Consider the following 18,002-nt stretch of genomic DNA (forward strand, 5'->3'; position numbering starts at 1 on the left):
GGGTGCTTGGTTAATGACGTAATCGTCTATGGAATCTTCCATTAGTAGCTCAACTGTGGTCGCTTTAAACGTGACAATATCGTACTTCTGACTTCGGATTTTCTTATATGTATTCATTTTAAGACGCAATTCGAGAATTTTACGTCAGTGTGTGAGTTAGGAACTAAGAACTATGTAGGGACAGCGCACCCTTTTGCCAACAATAATGGAAGCGTCCATGTGCTATCTGAGGTAGCCAACTATTTGACAAACCAATCTCCCCCCCCACCCCCCACCAGTTAGCCTAGAGTGTTTTCTAAGTAATCACGTATTTAAGAATACAAAAACACACTTCCCGTCGCACGTACACGTCGATCGGCTAGCAGGATGTCAACACCGGCGAGACGACGCTTAATGAGGGATTTTAAACGGTAAGCTAGACGACAACAACAAGTAGCTAGCGTTAGCATCCCCAGGCTAGCCTGTCAGCGTCGCCGACACTTGTCATCGAATTGTGACAACTTTCGACGCGGGTTTGTCTCACGCCAGCGTGATGTTTGCTTTTTTTTGGTGGAGTTTAACGGCGTTGCGTGTAAACAAATACAGAACATACATAAACCTTACGTTGCTAAGAGCGCTAGCAGTTTTAGCTAAGCGATTCGGGATTCCTGGTGCTACGTTGCCGTACCTCACGTAAATGGCGCTTCCTAGTTAAGTCATTTTGACTTTCATGATTACTTCAAGGACCTGTCTCGGACCATATGGACTGTACTTTTAAAATCGTTTATTAGGCTTACAGTTATATTTTTTTCAGGCTGCAAGAAGATCCTCCTGCCGGAGTGAGCGGGGCTCCATCAGAAAATAATATCATGGTATGGAACGCTGTCATTTTTGGGTAAGTTGTATTTTTTTATATTTATGTATTTATTTTATTTTCCAGATAAACATTAACTTACTTTTATTCTTGTAGTCCTGAGGGAACTCCTTTTGAAGATGGTAAGTCATGTCTCATATATGTGAATGTAAAGCAAAGGATCACAGTATTTCCTCGTGTGGCGTTCAAATACTACACTATAGAGCAGTGATTCTCAAACTGCGGTACACGCAGGCTCCATCTAGTACAAACCTGGGCAATAATTTGGACTCGGGGGCCACATAGAGAGAGAAAATGTGTCTGGGGGCTGGTGTGTATCTGTGCTTATAATACATACATATGTATGTGTGTGTATGTATATATATATATATATATATATATATATATATATATATATATATATATATATATATATATATATATATATATATATATATATATATATATACATACATACATATACAGATCTGTAAAAATATATATATACATACATATACAGAGCTGTAAAAAGCTCTCAACATATACATATACAGAGCTGTAAAATTATATATATATATTAGGGCTGCAACAACTAATCGATTAAAATCGATTATAAAAACAGTTGCCGATTAATTTAGTCATCGATTCGTTAGATCTATGCTATGCGCATGCGCAGAGGCTTTTTTTTAAATAAACCTTTATTTATAAACTGCAACATGTACAAACAGCTGAGAAACAATAATCAAAATAAGTATGGTGCCAGTATGCTGTTTTTTTTCAATAAAATACTGGAAAGGATAGAAATGTAGTTTGTCTCTTTTATCCGATTATTAATCGAAGTAATAATCGACAGATTAATCGATTATCAAATTAATCGTTAGTTGCAGCCCTAATATACATATATATATACACACATTATATATATATATATATATATATATATATATATATACACATACATACATACATATACAGAGCTGTAAAATATATATATACATACATACATATATATATATATACATACATATATACATATATATATATATATATATATATATATATATATATATATATATATATATATATATATATATATATATATATATAGCTGTAAAAATCTGCTCTGTGTGCTTTGGCTCCTTTTTTCAGGCACACCAACACAAAAACACAATCGTATCTGATATAATGCTAGAAACAGACCACCTTATAAAACAATGGAATTTTACGAGTTTTTTTTACTGAATGAGACACCAAGAATGTACATGTCGGATTTACAGTACTACCACTGAATATTAACAACATATGAAAGTCACTTATATTTTCCTTGTCAGACCACCTCCTTGATAGACAGCACAATTAAGCAAAACACAACAAACAGGGAAAAATATGAACACAAAGGGTAAAAAATAAATAAAAATACCCTAAACCACCTACAATCACTTTTCTGCAGAACTTTGATGTAAAATTGTGCTTTCGCGTCTGTCCGACACCCGTGTCTCAGGCTGGCTGCACTGTAAGCAAACCCTTCTGCCTGGAGTCCTTATGATTATCTTAATAACTTGTATATCACTCAAATGTGCAGATTCCAACCATTGGATTATTTTATATAGTTAAAGACTTAAGGTCATTTGAAAACGACACTGCATGATTCATAGTTTCGATGTTAAACGATTTGGAAACGCACGGCGGGCCTTTTCTGCCCAGGTCTGATCTAGTGGTTCGGCAAGTGTGAGTCATTATTTAAGTATAGTGTTTTATATTCCTATATTCCAACAGTGTTGCTGTTCAAACTGTGTGTAATGTTTGTGTCCAAAAATATTAAGTATATTTGTTAAATGAATTCATAGGCCTACTACGCTATTGTATTTCAATGTCTGTCATTATGGTGGTACTTATGGAGCGAATTGTTTTCTGAGGTGGTGAAAACCGTTTGAGAACTGCTCCTATAGAGTAACAGGCACCTGTTACCAAAAAAACAGGTCTTAGATTTGTACAAATTGGTGTTTGTGAAATAAAACCATGGCCATTATTTGTTCAGAGTTTCTGCAATTCTGTTTTTTTTGTCCCTTTCAGGGACTTTCAAACTTACCATTGAGTTCACAGAGGAATATCCAAATAAGCCTCCAACAGTGAGGTTTGTCTCTAAAATGTTTCATCCTAATGGTAAGTATATGAATTATGCATTATGTTTTGAACCCCCCCCCCCCCCAAAAAAAATGCTTAATCTATATATGCTCTTTTTGCAGTATATGCCGACGGCAGCATATGTTTAGATATTCTTCAAAACCGTTGGAGTCCCACTTATGACGTATCTTCGATATTAACTTCTATACAGGTGACAGTTGCACACACAGACAAGTAAAAAAAATGCAGTGCTCATCCACTGACAGCGCTTTTGTCCTTTTTCCAAGTCTTTGCTGGACGAGCCAAACCCAAACAGTCCGGCCAACAGCCAGGCGGCCCAGCTGTACCAAGAAAACAAGCGGGAGTACGAGAAGAGGGTTTCTGCTATTGTTGAACAAAGTTGGCGTGACTGTTGACCACACGTTATCAGCCTGGAATATAATTTCACAAAGAAAAAAATGAATATCCCACTCCACTCAGTATATTATACACATGTCCCCCGACTTGTTGTTTTGCCAAGTTTGTACGGTTTGTGGCATTCACTTCTGCAGAATGCTGTTGTTGGCCTAAAGTATGTTTGTTATAAAGAAGTTAATGTACCTTGTTATATCTGGGTTCCTTACTCTAGTGGCTGCTAACTGTACGTGCTTGCTGTCTGGTTTGCTGTGACGATTCCTATTTTTATGAGTGTTCCTCTTCCCGTTTTTGCTTCACTTTTTAAAATTCTGCCTTTTGGAAAGCCTTTCAGTTAGGACTTAACCCAACATGGAGATTCACCCCTCGAACACTGTTGCCTTTTCTTCTAGGTTTGAGTACGACACAACACCTTATTAGGTATCATGAACGAAAGACTGAAGATATGTAAGCTATTTCACAATCAAACAAAGTGGCGGTCACACTAAACTGACCATACAAGATTTCAGTTCCTTTTGAGAGTTTGCACTTGGTAACCCATGTAACAAAGTGTACATTTTCTTGTAAATAAATGAATATACACATCAGACGCTTGTTGCTTTTCGCTTCACCTAAAATGTTTCAATGACGCTAAGCCTGGTGATATCAGTTTAAGTTTATTCACATCTACAGTCTGCCATTAAACAGAAGGAGTAACTTGCGTACAATGACCAGGAAAAAGCGCAACGACAGTTGAGTATTGCATGATGCATTACTCCCATCACAGTTCACGGGGCCATACTACCATCAGTCGCTTGAATCGCCTCGTGGTAGATGCTAACACAGTGAATAGTCTTATTTCCGGCTTGGTACGAACATAAATCAAGATGTAGTACTTATAACAAGTATGTGCAAAGAAATGTAAGGTTTTTCGAGAGGCAGAAAAAGGGCTTTTTGCAGGAACTCTACCCCACCTGGGCTAAGGCTGCACAATTATGGCCAAAATGATTATTTTTATCAATATTGAAATCAAAATTGGATATCAGTTCAAAATTAAACTTAAAATATTACTAGGGATGTAACGGCATTGTAAATATTAAGGTTTCAAAGAAGTCACAATAATGCTGTGATGTCTGACGGTGTCAAACAAAAACTTGGTGAGTGTAGTTTTTTTGCCTGGCGCTTTTGAAATTGGCCGATGTAAAAAATAAACTACATTTCCCATAATCCTTCTTTGCAAGGGAGAGACCTGTGTCCGTAGTAGAAAAGAGGAATTGTTTAGAATGGACATTTCCTGAACATTTCATCAAAATCCATTCATAACTGTTTTAGTTATATTGCTGACAGAGAAAGAAACCCTGCGTACTAAAGTGGTACCATTGTTTCATGCGTTTCCAAGCCGACAGAGCGCGTGTCGTGGTGCACAGCCGTGGAGGGAAAGCAGACATTGCACATCAAAGAAGATATGACAAGCTACTGGATAAACCATCACGCGGAAAATATATTTGAAGCTAATGTGTGGACGTTTCTGCACAATTCTCTGCACTTAAAAATACAAGTTTGCAGTAATAAATTAGATTAGAGCATTTGACCATTATGTTTGTGTTCAATTATAGTGTGTTTATCCTAAACATTCCTGCCACTTTAACACTGACATTTTTACCATGATTTTTTTATTTTTTGGGACAATTTCACAATATCATTCCATGGCCTTAAAACATCGTACTGTGACATTTTGGTAACGTTACATCCCTATGAAATACGCATCGTTATTTTGGTCCCACTCTCAAAATGTTTTAGAGCATCCTGATTTCATCGTGGCAGCCATTAATAGTGACCGTGATTCAAATGTGATTATTGGGCAGCCCTACCCCAGGCGTTACCTGAAAGAGTCCATATCATGACTGGCTTTATCTCACACAAATGGACTGCAGTGATTTGTTCGTGTAAATCAATCCGAGTTCTGAGGTTTTACAAGTTCATATCGTCCCACCTGTCCTTCCTGTAGGAGCTGACCAATGAGCAGGTTTGCGTCAACTTTGCGACTGACCACTAGGAATCGCTGACTCCCCTGTCCGTACGACTTGCTCCTTAGGCCGTAATGTAGCGACATCTGGTGGATCTGCTTGCGCTCCTCACTGGTCAGGTCGGCGGCGAAGCGGAGGTCGTCCTGGCGGTTTGAACTGACGTAATTGCGAATGATGTCCTCCATGTCCTGTTTGCTGAGCTGGCTGCTGACTTTGTCACTGTCCAAGCCTAAACCCTCCCTGGAGAACTGCTTCTTGACTCTGATGGGCTCTGCAATGCCCTCTCCGTCTCGCCCCAAGCCGCCTCCCTTCCACCCCATCTTACGCAGCAGCTGGTTCCCGATGTTGTCTTCCTTTATCTCCTGCTTTATGGCCTCTTCCTCAGAACGACCCTTGATCTGAGAGCGGGATATGGAGTCATTGTGACCATCCTTTCTCAGGTTGGACTTGACCACGGCCTGCGTCTGCTTCAATGTGGCCAAAGCCTCCTCTGCTGCAGTGTGCTTCACCTGCTTTCTACCTCCGACAGCTGCTGCCACAAACTGTCCTGCCAGGTAGACTTCACACTTCCAGTTATTATCGGGTTCTTGTGTGAACTTGTAGTCGGCTGGTATTTTGTTAAACTGAGCCGTGTCGTTGATGATGCAAATGGCATTGTCCGAATTTTCAAAGATAACCAACTCACTCAGATGTTTATCTTTTGAGCCACGCTGTCGAAACTGCCAACCTGATACTGACTGATGATTTCTCCATGTTATCTGCGGCTTTTGATGCGGCTGCTGGGAGAATCTTTTTTGGCATGACGCCTGGTTCATTCGTAGCTTTTCTACTGCTCTTACTGCCGCGAAATGCTTGGAGCTCTTTTTGTTTCCAGTGGCCTGTGCAACCATTTCATCCTGCACATAAACGCTGCATTGCCACGAAGCGTTGGGCAGCTGCTCAAACTTGTAATCTACCTTCATGTGACAGAAGGCTGCAGAGTTATTGAGTATGCAGATGGCATCTTGGGCGTTCTCCTGAACCACAAACTCTGTCCAGTGCTTCGTCATGTCGGGCTCGTAGGGGCCCTTAAAGCTGGGGTCTCCGATGTTCTCTGGTTTCCCAAGGGCAGGTGGGAAGGCAGGAGTGAAGATGTTTCTATGCCGCACAACCACATCATCGAACACTGTGTGGTTGTACTTGCGCGACACCGTACAGACCGTCACAGGCTTCATAAAAAGTTTGACAGCGCACTCAGAGGCGCGGTCCCTTGCGCCGTTTTTACTTCCAGAGTATCCTGTGGCCAGATACACACCCTGAATCCTCAGCTCACAGGCATAGCCTTCCGCCGGCACTTTGCGGTTCTTGGGTAGGTCGGCCTGAGGAATATCTTTCAGATTGACGTAAATGTACTGCGGGTTGGTCTTGCACGATTGAATGCAGCGACTCAACAAGACGCTGTAAACTGAAGTGTGAGTGGAAGTGACGTACTTAGGATCCCTAAGACTACTAGTCACTGCAGAAGCCAAAGTGGCAATGAGCCTTTTCTTCTCAACTAACGTGCCCTGAGGGATAGGGAGGGGCTGTGATGCACCCCCCAGCTGAGGGGTTGCAGATGCTTGGTTATGAGGCCGGCTAGATGATTGGGGGTCCTGGTGCTCATTATGAGGCCGGGTGGATGATTGGGGGTCCTGGTGATCATTCTGAGGCCGGGTGGTTGATTGGGGGTCCTGGTGATCATTATTAGGCCGGGTGGATGATCGGGGGTCCTGGTGATCATACCCTAAACCTTGACGTCCGGAGTCCGGTCTGTTCCCTCTCCCGTATTCATTGTAACTGTGTGGTTGTGAGTACATATCTAATTTCTTCTCAACTAGTGTGCCCTGAGAGATAGGGAGGGGCTGCGATGCAACCCCAAGCTGAGAGGTGGCAGATGCTCGGTTATGAGGCCGGATGGATGATTGGGGGTCCTGGTGATCATTATGAGGCCGGGTGGCGTAACTGTGTGGTTGTGAGTACATAGCTAATTTCTTCTCAACTAGTGTGCCCTGAGAGATAGGGAGGGGCTGCGATGAAACCCCCAGCTGAGAGGTGGCAGATGCTCGGTTATGAGGCCGGATGGATGATTGGGGGTCCTGGTGATCATTATGAGGTCGGGTGGCGTAACTGTGTGGTTGTGAGTACATAGCTAATTTCTTCTCAACTAGTGTGCCCTGAGAGATAGGGAGGGGCTGCGATGCAACCCCCAGCTGAGAGGTGGCAGATGCTCGGTTATGAGGCCGGATGGATGATTGGGGGTCCTGGTGATCATTATGAGGCCGGGTGGCGTAACTGTGTGGTTGTGAGTACATAGCTAATTTCTTCTCAACTAGTGTGCCCTGAGAGATAGGGAGGGGCTGCGATGCAACCCCCAGCTGAGAGGTGGCAGATGCTCGGTTATGAGGCCGGGTGGATGATTGGGGGTCCTGGTGATCATTATGAAGCCGGGTGGATGATTGGGGGTCCTGGTGATCATTATGAGGCGGGGTGGATGATTGGGGGTCCTGGTGATCATACCCTAAACCTTGACGTCCGGAGTCCGGTCTGTTCCCTCTCCTGTATTCATTGTAACTGTGTGGTTGTGAGTACATATCTAAGTTTTGAGAACTGTGGGCATCATACTTGTTTGAGTACTCCTGCTGTATCTTTGTCATGAAGTTTGATGAGGATCCGTGGCCCCTGTAACCTAAACCAACTGCACCACCGAAAGAGGCGCCAGAGTTTCTCTCCGAGTCTTGATCCCTATGGGAACCCCAAGAGTCAGAAGTGTATGGCTGCACTTGGTCAAAAGCAGGATTAAGGAAGGAGCTTTGAGCTCTGCCACTGCTGCTGTGGGAAGCGTGTGGATATTCCCTGTCCCACCCGGCGTACGGATCACTCCTTCTGGGCTCCTTATCGTTCTCCTTCTCGTCAGCGCCATATGCTCCTCCTCCGCTGCTCACAAAATGCACAGGCTCAAATCCATGCCAGGAACCAAACTCGGGCATGGGCATCTTCCTCATGGGCTGTTCTGCTGCAAAAATAAGACACAGGCAAATAGCTAAAAGAAAGACAGTCTGTAAAATACATAGATCACATTATCTAAGACCAGAACAATCTTTGGGTTCGCTATGTGGCATGAAAATACAATTCAGTGAAATCTGGAATTTTAATTAAAATAATTAACAGGCTCGAAACTCCTGTATCTCGTGAGAATTAATTTGTGTTTTTAAAAAGGGGGACTACACTTTTTTTGAATTTTGTATACAATTCACATACCTTATGTGAGACAAGAACACATGAAAGTCCGCCCTATTAAGCGCTCTAAAACATCCTACAACTTCCATCAAAGTTTATATACTCACTGTAAGTATAAATCATAACATGGAATATTTGCGTATTAATTTCACAGATGTATTACAATAGTGGCCATTTCCTTCAACAACAATAACTTTTACTAAATATGGTAGACTTCATGAGAGCCAATGATGACTACTTTGGGACAAATGTTAGTCCAAAACTAGGGTATTAGGGTATGACGATACTAATAAAGTACCGCGATACTAACAAATTAAAAACAGTACTATACGGCCTCTGAAAAATACCAGTACCTTTTTTTTTTTTTTACAAGCATGACGGCGCAATGTCATAACGTCGTGACATTGCTAGTTTTACGAGCACAGGAGCATGTTCAACAACCAGTGTTGGGTTAGTTACTGAAAACCAGTAACTAGTTACAGTTACTAGTTACTTTATTTCAAAAGTAACTGAGTTACTAACTCAGTTACTTACACCAAAAAGTAATGTGTTACTGTGAAAAGTAACTATTTAGTTACTTATATATATATATATATATATTTATTTATTTTTTTTTTTTTTAAGGCCCCCTTTAATGCCCTTTTAGCCTTCATTTCAGTAGTTATTGCACTGGAGAATAATACAATGTGTTGATCAACTTGACATGCATTTGCATCACTGAACTCTGCTAAGCAATGTGGTCTACAACACACAAAGACAAAGATATGTTTCAAAGGGCCAATTTGTTTCAGGCCAGAACAAATTGACAAAACTATTTTAAATAGCTGCAACATAACATACATAAGTAACAAACAGCATAATAACAACATAGCTGTAAACCAAGGAAGGCACACCCTACATACACAAAGCCTAACCAGGTGTTTTTCTCTCTCAAGGAATTCTGAAATAAAATCATGTCTAAAGCCCAGAACACTACACATTTCCCCAGTTTTAGTTTAGAGATAAGGAAAGTAGGGCTGCAACTAACGATTAATCTGATAATCGATTAATCTGTCGATTATTACTTCGATTAATCGATTAATAATCGGATAAAAGAGGCAAACTACATTTCTATCCTATCCAGTATTTTATTGAAAAAAACAGCATACTGGCACAATACTTAATTTTATTATTGTTTCTCAGCTGTTTGTAAATGTTGCAGTTTATAAATAAAGGTTTATTAAAAAAAAAAAAAAAAAAATTTAATTTAAAAAAACAAAACTGTGCATAGCATAGCTGCAACGAAACGATGACCAAAATAATCAGCAACTATTTCAATAATTGATTTTAATCGATTTAATCGATTAGTTGTTGCAGCCCTAAAGGAAAGATTGGCCTGGCCCACTAGCATCCCTCTTTATGTTTGTGAACTTTATAGTCTATACATTTAGAGTGATGTGATAATCAAACACTCTAGAAGTCTAGAATGAAAGAGCAACAGTATATAAGAGAATTGACAGAGTGTGTGTACCTTCAGTGCGCAGTGCCTCGTTAAAATCCAGTTGCTGTTGCTTAGGAGGTGAAGTGTGTCTCTTTACTAGCTTTGTCGAAGCATGTTGCTTTTGTAGCTGTTTCAGCAGATTTGAATTGCTAGGATAGGATCTTTGATCCAAGACACAACTTATATTTAACTAAAATGTTCTTTTCTTTGTGGTCGACAAAAGAAAAGTAGTGAGAATATCTCCATGTTAAGAAACTCGGCTTCGGGCTTCGCCATGTCTTGTTAGTAAACCACACACACACAAACACAGTGCGCGGCGCCTATTCCTTGTCGCCTCTTCTGCAGCGCTCCAATAAAACACATTCAGATCTTCTCAGTTTCTAGCCGATACTACATAAAAAATAACGTCAAATAATGCAGTAACGCATCATGTGTAACGGTAACTGAGTTACTGAATATAAAAATAACGCGTTAGATTACTATTTACCGCTGAAAGTAACGGCGTTACAGTAACACGTTACAAAGTAACACTGTCAACAACACACACACACAAAGTACTTACAAGCACAAACAGTGTGTAATTTTGGCTTAAAAATAAACAATAAAGGAAAGGCTTTTAACACTGAAGCGCCGCTCAGCAAGAGGTGATCCATTTTGTACCGCTTGTCCCTCATAATTTTGACAAAATAATAGAATGGGACATGACAATGTGTTACTGCATATGTCAGCAGCCAAATTAGAAGCCTTTGTTTGCTTACTTAATACTAAAAGTTAAGTTGTCTGGTACACTACCGTTCAAAAGTTTGGGGTCACATTGAAATGTCCTTATTTTTGAAGGAAAAGCACTGTACTTTTCAATGAAGATAACTTTAAACTAGTCTTAACTTTAAAGAAATACACTCTATACAATGCTAATGTGGTAAATGACTATTCTAGCTGCAAATGTATAGAGGCCCTTTTCCAGAAACTATCACTCCAGTGTTCTAATGGTACAATGTGTTTGCTCATTGGCTCAGAAGGCTAATTGATGATTAGAAAACCCTTGTGCAATCATGTTCACACATCTGAAAACAGTTTAGCTCGTTACAGAAGCTACAAAACTGACCTTCTTTTGAACAGATTGAGTTTCTGGAGCATCACATTTGTGGGGTCAATTAAACGCTCAAAATGGCCAGAAAAAGAGAACTTTCATCTGAAACTCGACAGTCTGTTCTTGTTCTTAGAAATTAAGGCTCTTCCACAAAATTGTTTGGGTGACCCCAAACTTTTGAACGGTAGTGTATGTTCACTCTCTTACTTAAGGCCAAAGTTGTTCTACAATTGTTTGTTTTATTTGTTGTTAAAATTAACCCAATAATTACATTTTTGTGGTCCCCTTTATTTAGAAAAGTATCGTAATACATTTTGGTATTGGTATTGGGACAACCCTATCCAGAACCTTATAATTGTGTGCCTGAACATAAGGAGGATGATCTACAAGTTTTAGAGGCTGAGTGATAAGAAGATTAGGCTTCAGTGAAACACTAAACATCATGTAGCACTGTTGTTAAGTGCGGAACAAGAAGTACAAACTACAAACATGATACATACACATCTGCTCTCACTTGAATGACATGCCGACTGATGGGATGCTCATATCTTCCCATCAGAAATAAGAATGAATCATAATCCTCACAGGTAATAAAATAAAGAGACACAAACAAGCATCTTTTCTTGTCTTTCTTGTCAGAGTTGACCAACTTCTCGATTTATGGCCACAACCTTCTACCATCCAGGTGAGAGAGAGGCATGATTTACAATCTAGAATTAATGTTCACCAACTCAGAGGCAATGTAACAGCTCACGGGCTAAGTACGTCAATAGCTGCATAAGCTAGATACCTCTGTGGTCAGGGCGCCGTTAAAAGTAGTTCCTGAGCGTTAGCGCTTATATTAATATAGCTAATACTTGGTTAGTATTCAGGTCACGAGACGTAAATAAAGTATTGTTTGCGATTTCGAGATGGTTTTTTTAGAGGGGCATATGGACGCAATATAGTATTCCCATTAGCTGCCGTGTTAGCTACCTTGTACTAGCCATATACCACAAATTAGAATCCGTTAAAAAAATTAATAAACATACGTCTTTTTGTCCTACATAGGGATTGTGAATGATGGGCAAAATTTTTTATGTTCATTAAGTTTATCAACACTGGTTAAATAAGTCTGTTTTGGTTTTAACTTCCCCCCCCCCTCATGCCACAACAGTAGGTACCAGTGATGGATGGCAAAGTATAATGTTGACCATAGAAAAGGAAACTGCACCTCTGGAATGGATTCATTATGCATCCATCTACTTTCTATAACTCCTGCACATATACAGTACCGGTAGTCCAAAAGTTTGGACACACCATCTCATTTCAATGCATTTTCATGACTATTTACCTTGCAGATTGTCACTGAAAGCATCAAAACTATGACACCTGTGAAGGGAAAACCATTTGAAGTGACTACCTCTTGAAGCTCATCGAGAGAATGCCAAGATTGCGCAAAGCAGTAATCAGAGCAAAGGGTGGCTATTTTGAAGAAACTAGAATATAAAACATGTTTTAAATTATTTCACATTTCTTTGTTAAGTACATAAATTCACATGTGTGCATTCATAGTGTTGATGCCTTCAGTGACAATCTACAATGTAAATAGTCATGAAAATAAAGAAAACGCATTGAATGAGACTGTGTGTCCAAACATTTGGCCTGTACTGTACATTTTAGGATCGCCGATGGATTTATTCAATTTCCATTATTTTCAAAGGGAGACATTCTGTCCAAATGTAATCAACATCTCAGGTCGACCAGCGTCCAAGGGCTTGTATATGGAGTTGTATATTAGACGTTACCTGTTAGGTCACAGGCAGCGAGGAACTGTAGAAAACAAATAAATCATATTGTACAATTTAACAACACTTACTTTCATCACAAAAAATAGGTCTCTTTCTTGCTTCAGAGCTAAAATATGGGTCAAAAGGGAGCCTTTCGCCAGCAGCCGTCCTTTCCCTCCCCAGCACCTTCTGATCACATCCAGGCCATCCATCCCATCCATCCATTTCCTACCACTTGTACCTTTTATACCTGTGAAAATGAGTCAGACTTTATCAGCATTGTGCAGGAGTAAAACCAATATTTATGGCACATTTCGTCACCCGGTACAATAAAACTCCACGGCAATGAATACCAGTTACTCTATTATAGTCTCCTATGCCAGTGTTTTTCAAACTATTTTGAACCAAGGCACATTTTTGCCTTGAAAATATCCGGAGTCACACCACCAGCAGAAATCATTAAAAAACTAAACTCAGTTGACAGTAAAGAGTCGTCGTCGCAATTGTTGGATATGACTTTAAACCATAACCAAGCATGCGTCAATATAGCTCTTGTCTCAAAGTAGGTGTACTGTCACAACCTGTTACATCATGCCGTGACTTATTTTGAGTTTTTTGCTGTTTTACCGTGTTTAGTGTTTTAGTTCTTGTCTTGCGCTCCTATTTTGGTGGCTTTTTCTCTTCTTTTTTTTTGGTATTTTCTTGTAGCAGTTCCATGTCTTCCTTTGAGCGATATTTCCCGTATCTGCTTTGTTTTAACTATCAAGAATATTTCAGTTGTTTTTATCCTTCTTTGTGAGGATCTTGTTGATTGTCATGTCATGTTCGGATGTACATGGTGGACGCCGTCTTTGCTCCACAGCAACTCTTTGCTGTCGTCCAGCATTCTGTTTTTGTTTACTTTGTAGCCAGTTCAGTTTTAGTTTCGGTCTGCATAGCCTTCCCTAAGGTTCAATTACTTTTCTTAGGGGCACTCACCTTTTGTTTATTTTTGGTTTAAGCATTAGGTACCTTTTTACCTGCACGCTGCCTCCGACATCTACAAAGCAATTAGCTACCGGCTGCCACCTACTGATATGGTTAATACTATGATCGATGTTGATTACAAACTAAATGTGGGATATAAATAATAATGGAAGTATAATTGTTTGTATATAGTATATAATTGGTACAAAGGTTTAACACGTGTACAAGGATATTTCACATGTCTTTACTATGTGTATAATTGAACAGTGTTTATGTTGTGTACAAGGTGTATTCATAATAAGTTGTGCAAAGGAAATTTCATATTTTTAGGAAGCTCATCTTGTATTTGACAATGTTTATAGAGTTAGGCGCAATAAGTGTTCAACTTCAGCCTACACCCTTTCAGTCTGCAACATTTTCAATTTATGAATGTACAACTGTTTATGTAAAACTGTTTTGTTGACCACTGACCGAATAAATAATAATAAACTAAACTAAAAGCTAATATGGAAGAGTATTACACGGTTACTCTGCAGAGCTCTTGACAGCACAGACGCTCAACAAGGACACATAATTTGCAGACTATAATAACTGGTTTGCAAAAAATATTGTTAACCTAAATAGGTGCACTGCAAAAACTGAAATCTAAGTAAGATGAAATATCTCAAATAAGGGTGATATTTGCTTATTTTCTGTCTGATAAGATCATTCTTCTCACTAAGCAGATTTTATGTTAGAGTGTTTTACTTGTTTTAAGGGTTTTGGTCCTAAATTATCTCAGTAAGATATTACAGCTTGTTGCTGAGATTTTATGACCTATATTGAGTAAAACATGCTTGAAACTAGAATATCAACTGTTGCAAAGCTGTGTCATCAACACTCAAGTATAAAACTACTTTTTTTAAAGTAATAATTTCTCATTTCAAGCATGAAAAAAAAAAATCATGACTTTGACACAATTGTGTCTCATATTAAAACAGATGACAGCCAAATGGACTTTGCAGTTTTATTTTTAATGAAACAATAGAAAATACGTACTCGTAGTATTACAGTTATTAGTGAGAAATACTTATTTTAAAGTATTTTTGGGTCAATTGAGGTTAGCTAATTTTACTTGTTTTGGAAAGTCTTGACAAGCCACATTTTGTTTTTCTATAGGCAGATAGATCATTTTGCTTAGTTCAAATTAGGGCTGGGAGATATATCAATATACTCGATTTATCGCGGGTTTGTCTCTATGCGATATAGAAAATGACTGTATCGTGACATTCGAGTATACGTTCTCACGCAGTTGCTTTTAGCTGCGGGCATTACACTGCATGCATTTCCCACTCTTTCTTGTCTCTCCTCCTTCTCACAAAGATGTAAACCAAGCGCACCTTCTTACACACGTCACTAGGGCTGCAACTAACGATTCATTTGATAATCGATTAATCTGTCGATTGTTACTTCGATTAGTAATCGGATGAAAGAGACAAACTACATTTCTATCCTTTCCAGTATTTTATTGAAAAAAACCAGCATACTGGCACCATGTTCTGGACATTGGGGGTGCAGCATACACCAATAATAACACAGAAATGTAACTTATCAGAACTGAATCAGATATTGTACACGTTTCTGTTGTGAATAATAAAGGATTCATTTTAGGCTGCCTCTGAATAATAGCATGAAATATTCCAGCACCTTCATAACGTTTAGTTATACTAAAGCGTCACTCAAATCTAAAATATATTTATATAGCTTTATCGGCCCGGCTACATTGATCCATTATGAAACCAACCTGAGATATTTCTGTCCGTTACGTTTATTTCGAAATTGGTAACCGTGCGTTTTCTCTCTCAAAACGGAGTCAAATGTGCCGGAGACACATTATCAGCCCCGCGTTGCAACAAAGGCATAACTTTAACGTTACTCACAAAAAATCTGAACTCATGAATGCTTGTTGCCACTATGGACTTAAAAAGTTACGTACTGTGAGTTCCCTTCATCCATGGCTCCAACATGTTTCCTTTTCAGGTGCTTCTGAAGCAATGTTGTACTTCCGTGCCATTTTGCAGGAAATGGTCTTCTTTGAAGTCTTTAAAGTAAAGTGTTACCACACTTTTGACGACTTAGGTCGTACACTTTTCTCCATTGAAGCAATAACCTCAAGATGTTTTTCTGCTGAACTATCCGTACGGTTTACCTGCGCCATTTTTTCGAATGTTTCCAGACGGCGTCGTCACGTGAGCTGCACATGACACATCATTGGCTAGCTTACGCCACCTCATGAGACGTAGCCTCAGCGCCACCCTGCCGCTGTTTTGTACCGTTTTTGTACTTACTTTGATTATTGTTTATCAGCTGTTTGTAAATGTTGCAGTTTATAAATAAAGGTTTATAAAAAAAATTAAAACAATTTTTAAAATAAAATTAAAAAAAGCCTCTGCGCATGCGCATAGCATAGTTCCAACGAATCGATGACTAAATTAATCGCCAACTATTTTTATAATCGATTTTAATCGATTTAATCGATTAGTTGTTGCAGCCCTACACGTCACGTGAGCAACTTCACACGCTAACACGGAGCAGACAGGTAGCGACATGATAACGTTAGCTGTGATGCTAACGATGTTGTGCGTGTGCTAATACGAGAGAGAGAGAGAAGGTGCGAATCTGGTAACAAATGGAGGAAGAATTACTGTTTAATAAATACAGTTTTGGCAAATTTCGCTGATGTGTTGGACTTTCACAATATTATGTCAGACCCACTCGACACCGAGGATGTCGTTGTGGCTTGTACAGCCCTTTGAGACACTTGTGATTTAGGGCTATATAAATAAACATTGATTGATTGATTGATTGAAATTGACTTAGTTGTGATTTCCCTCCCTGCATGAAAGTTTAAAATGAGCATATATTAATGCAGTATGAACAAGAATGTTTTAATGCAGACACATAGAATCATCATACTGCTGTGATTATATGCATCAAGTGTTCATTCAAGGCTAAGGCAAAATATTGTGTATCGCGATATGGCCTAAAAATATCGAGATATTAAAAAAGGCCATATCGCCCAGCCCTAATTGCCATAGTAACTAGTATATATTGCAAAGGCGCAGATTCCCTACCATTGAAATATTTTGTATAATTCAAGACTTACGGTCATTTGAAAAATATCACTGCACATCATAATGGCAGCTACGGATTACATTTTACAAATCCAAAATTATTTGGAAATGATTGAAATGCTTAACGGGCCGCATTGGTCCCCGGGCCTTAGTTTACCCAAGTCTGACCTATGCTATGCTGCATACATTTGAGTGGCGGAACTGTTAATCATATACGATTTGCCATATAAGTCCAATCATCTGTTAATACCTCTTTGCACATTTTCATGCAGGATTGCACACGTATTAGTGTGAAATGCATACAAAAACATGTAATAGTCGACTAACGCGGTAGGCCTTAAGCACAGCCTTTGTCACCGATTCTGTTCATAAATGGTCGTCGTTACGTGCACAAATAAATAAAAAGTCGTAGTCTTACCTTTAGCGGCGGAAATCTGTGTCACTGTAAGCGTTGTCTTTTTGTTGGGGGGGGGGGGCATACATATAAAACAAATATTAACACCAGAGGCGTCGCGCTAGCCTCGTACTTTAGCCAGCTAACAGTTGCGGCTAGCTTGAAAGCTAAACCACAAAAACGGCAAGAAATTACGACGGTAACTTGTCTAATTAGCGAACTGCCCCCTCGAAGAAAATAGTAGCATTTAGACGTGAGTGTCTTATTATAGGAAAATGGTGAGCGAATTAGCCGCCGCTGAAAGCACAGTCGGTTGGAGACCGGAAGCGTCCATTTTCTTGCCTCGCTAGCATCGACGGAACATCTGTCATGGCGGCGGTCACATCACAGGAAATTGATTTTCCAAACGTGAATGTTACGATAAATAGTAATTGTCTTACTTTTGTTACAGTCACTATAATAATCTTACATTAAACCGAAACGTTTAACCCATCCATCTTCTTCCGCTTATCCGAGGTCGGGTCGCGGGGGCAGCAGCCTAAGCAGGGAAGCCCAGACT

The 18,002-nt window shown here is 39.6% G+C and overlaps 2 protein-coding genes across 4 annotated transcripts; one reads left to right on the forward strand and one right to left on the reverse strand.

Annotated features, from left to right (window-relative positions):
- Window positions 1–246: 246 nt before the first annotated feature.
- On the forward strand, window positions 247–3,972 carry LOC133645080 (ubiquitin-conjugating enzyme E2 A). The gene is made up of 6 exons (XM_062039867.1): window positions 247–410; window positions 794–874; window positions 950–975; window positions 2,906–2,995; window positions 3,079–3,167; window positions 3,244–3,972. Exons 1-6 carry the CDS (start codon window positions 367–369, stop codon window positions 3,370–3,372), a joined length of 459 nt encoding a protein of 152 aa, XP_061895851.1. The 5' UTR covers window positions 247–366; the 3' UTR covers window positions 3,373–3,972.
- A 40-nt stretch (window positions 3,973–4,012) lies between these two features.
- Window positions 4,013–17,823, reverse strand: nkrf (NFKB repressing factor). Of its 3 annotated transcripts, none has more exons than XM_062039865.1 (3): window positions 17,468–17,823; window positions 13,060–13,220; window positions 4,013–8,404 (listed from the first exon to the last, which is right to left on the reverse strand). In XM_062039865.1, the coding sequence occupies exons 2-3, from the start codon at window positions 13,193–13,195 to the stop codon at window positions 5,301–5,303; spliced, it is 3,240 nt and encodes a 1,079-aa protein (XP_061895849.1). In that variant the 5' UTR covers window positions 13,196–13,220; window positions 17,468–17,823; the 3' UTR covers window positions 4,013–5,300. The 3 variants fall into 3 exon arrangements, with proteins under 3 accessions (XP_061895849.1, XP_061895847.1, XP_061895848.1); XM_062039863.1 differs by having other exon boundaries at window positions 4,013–8,407; XM_062039864.1 differs by lacking the exon at window positions 17,468–17,823 and adding an exon at window positions 15,912–16,191 and having other exon boundaries at window positions 4,013–8,407.
- Window positions 17,824–18,002: the final 179 nt, after the last annotated feature.

Source organism: Entelurus aequoreus, linkage group LG28 (genome assembly GCF_033978785.1).
Source record: "Entelurus aequoreus isolate RoL-2023_Sb linkage group LG28, RoL_Eaeq_v1.1, whole genome shotgun sequence".
Lineage (NCBI taxonomy): Eukaryota > Metazoa > Chordata > Actinopteri > Syngnathiformes > Syngnathidae > Entelurus > Entelurus aequoreus.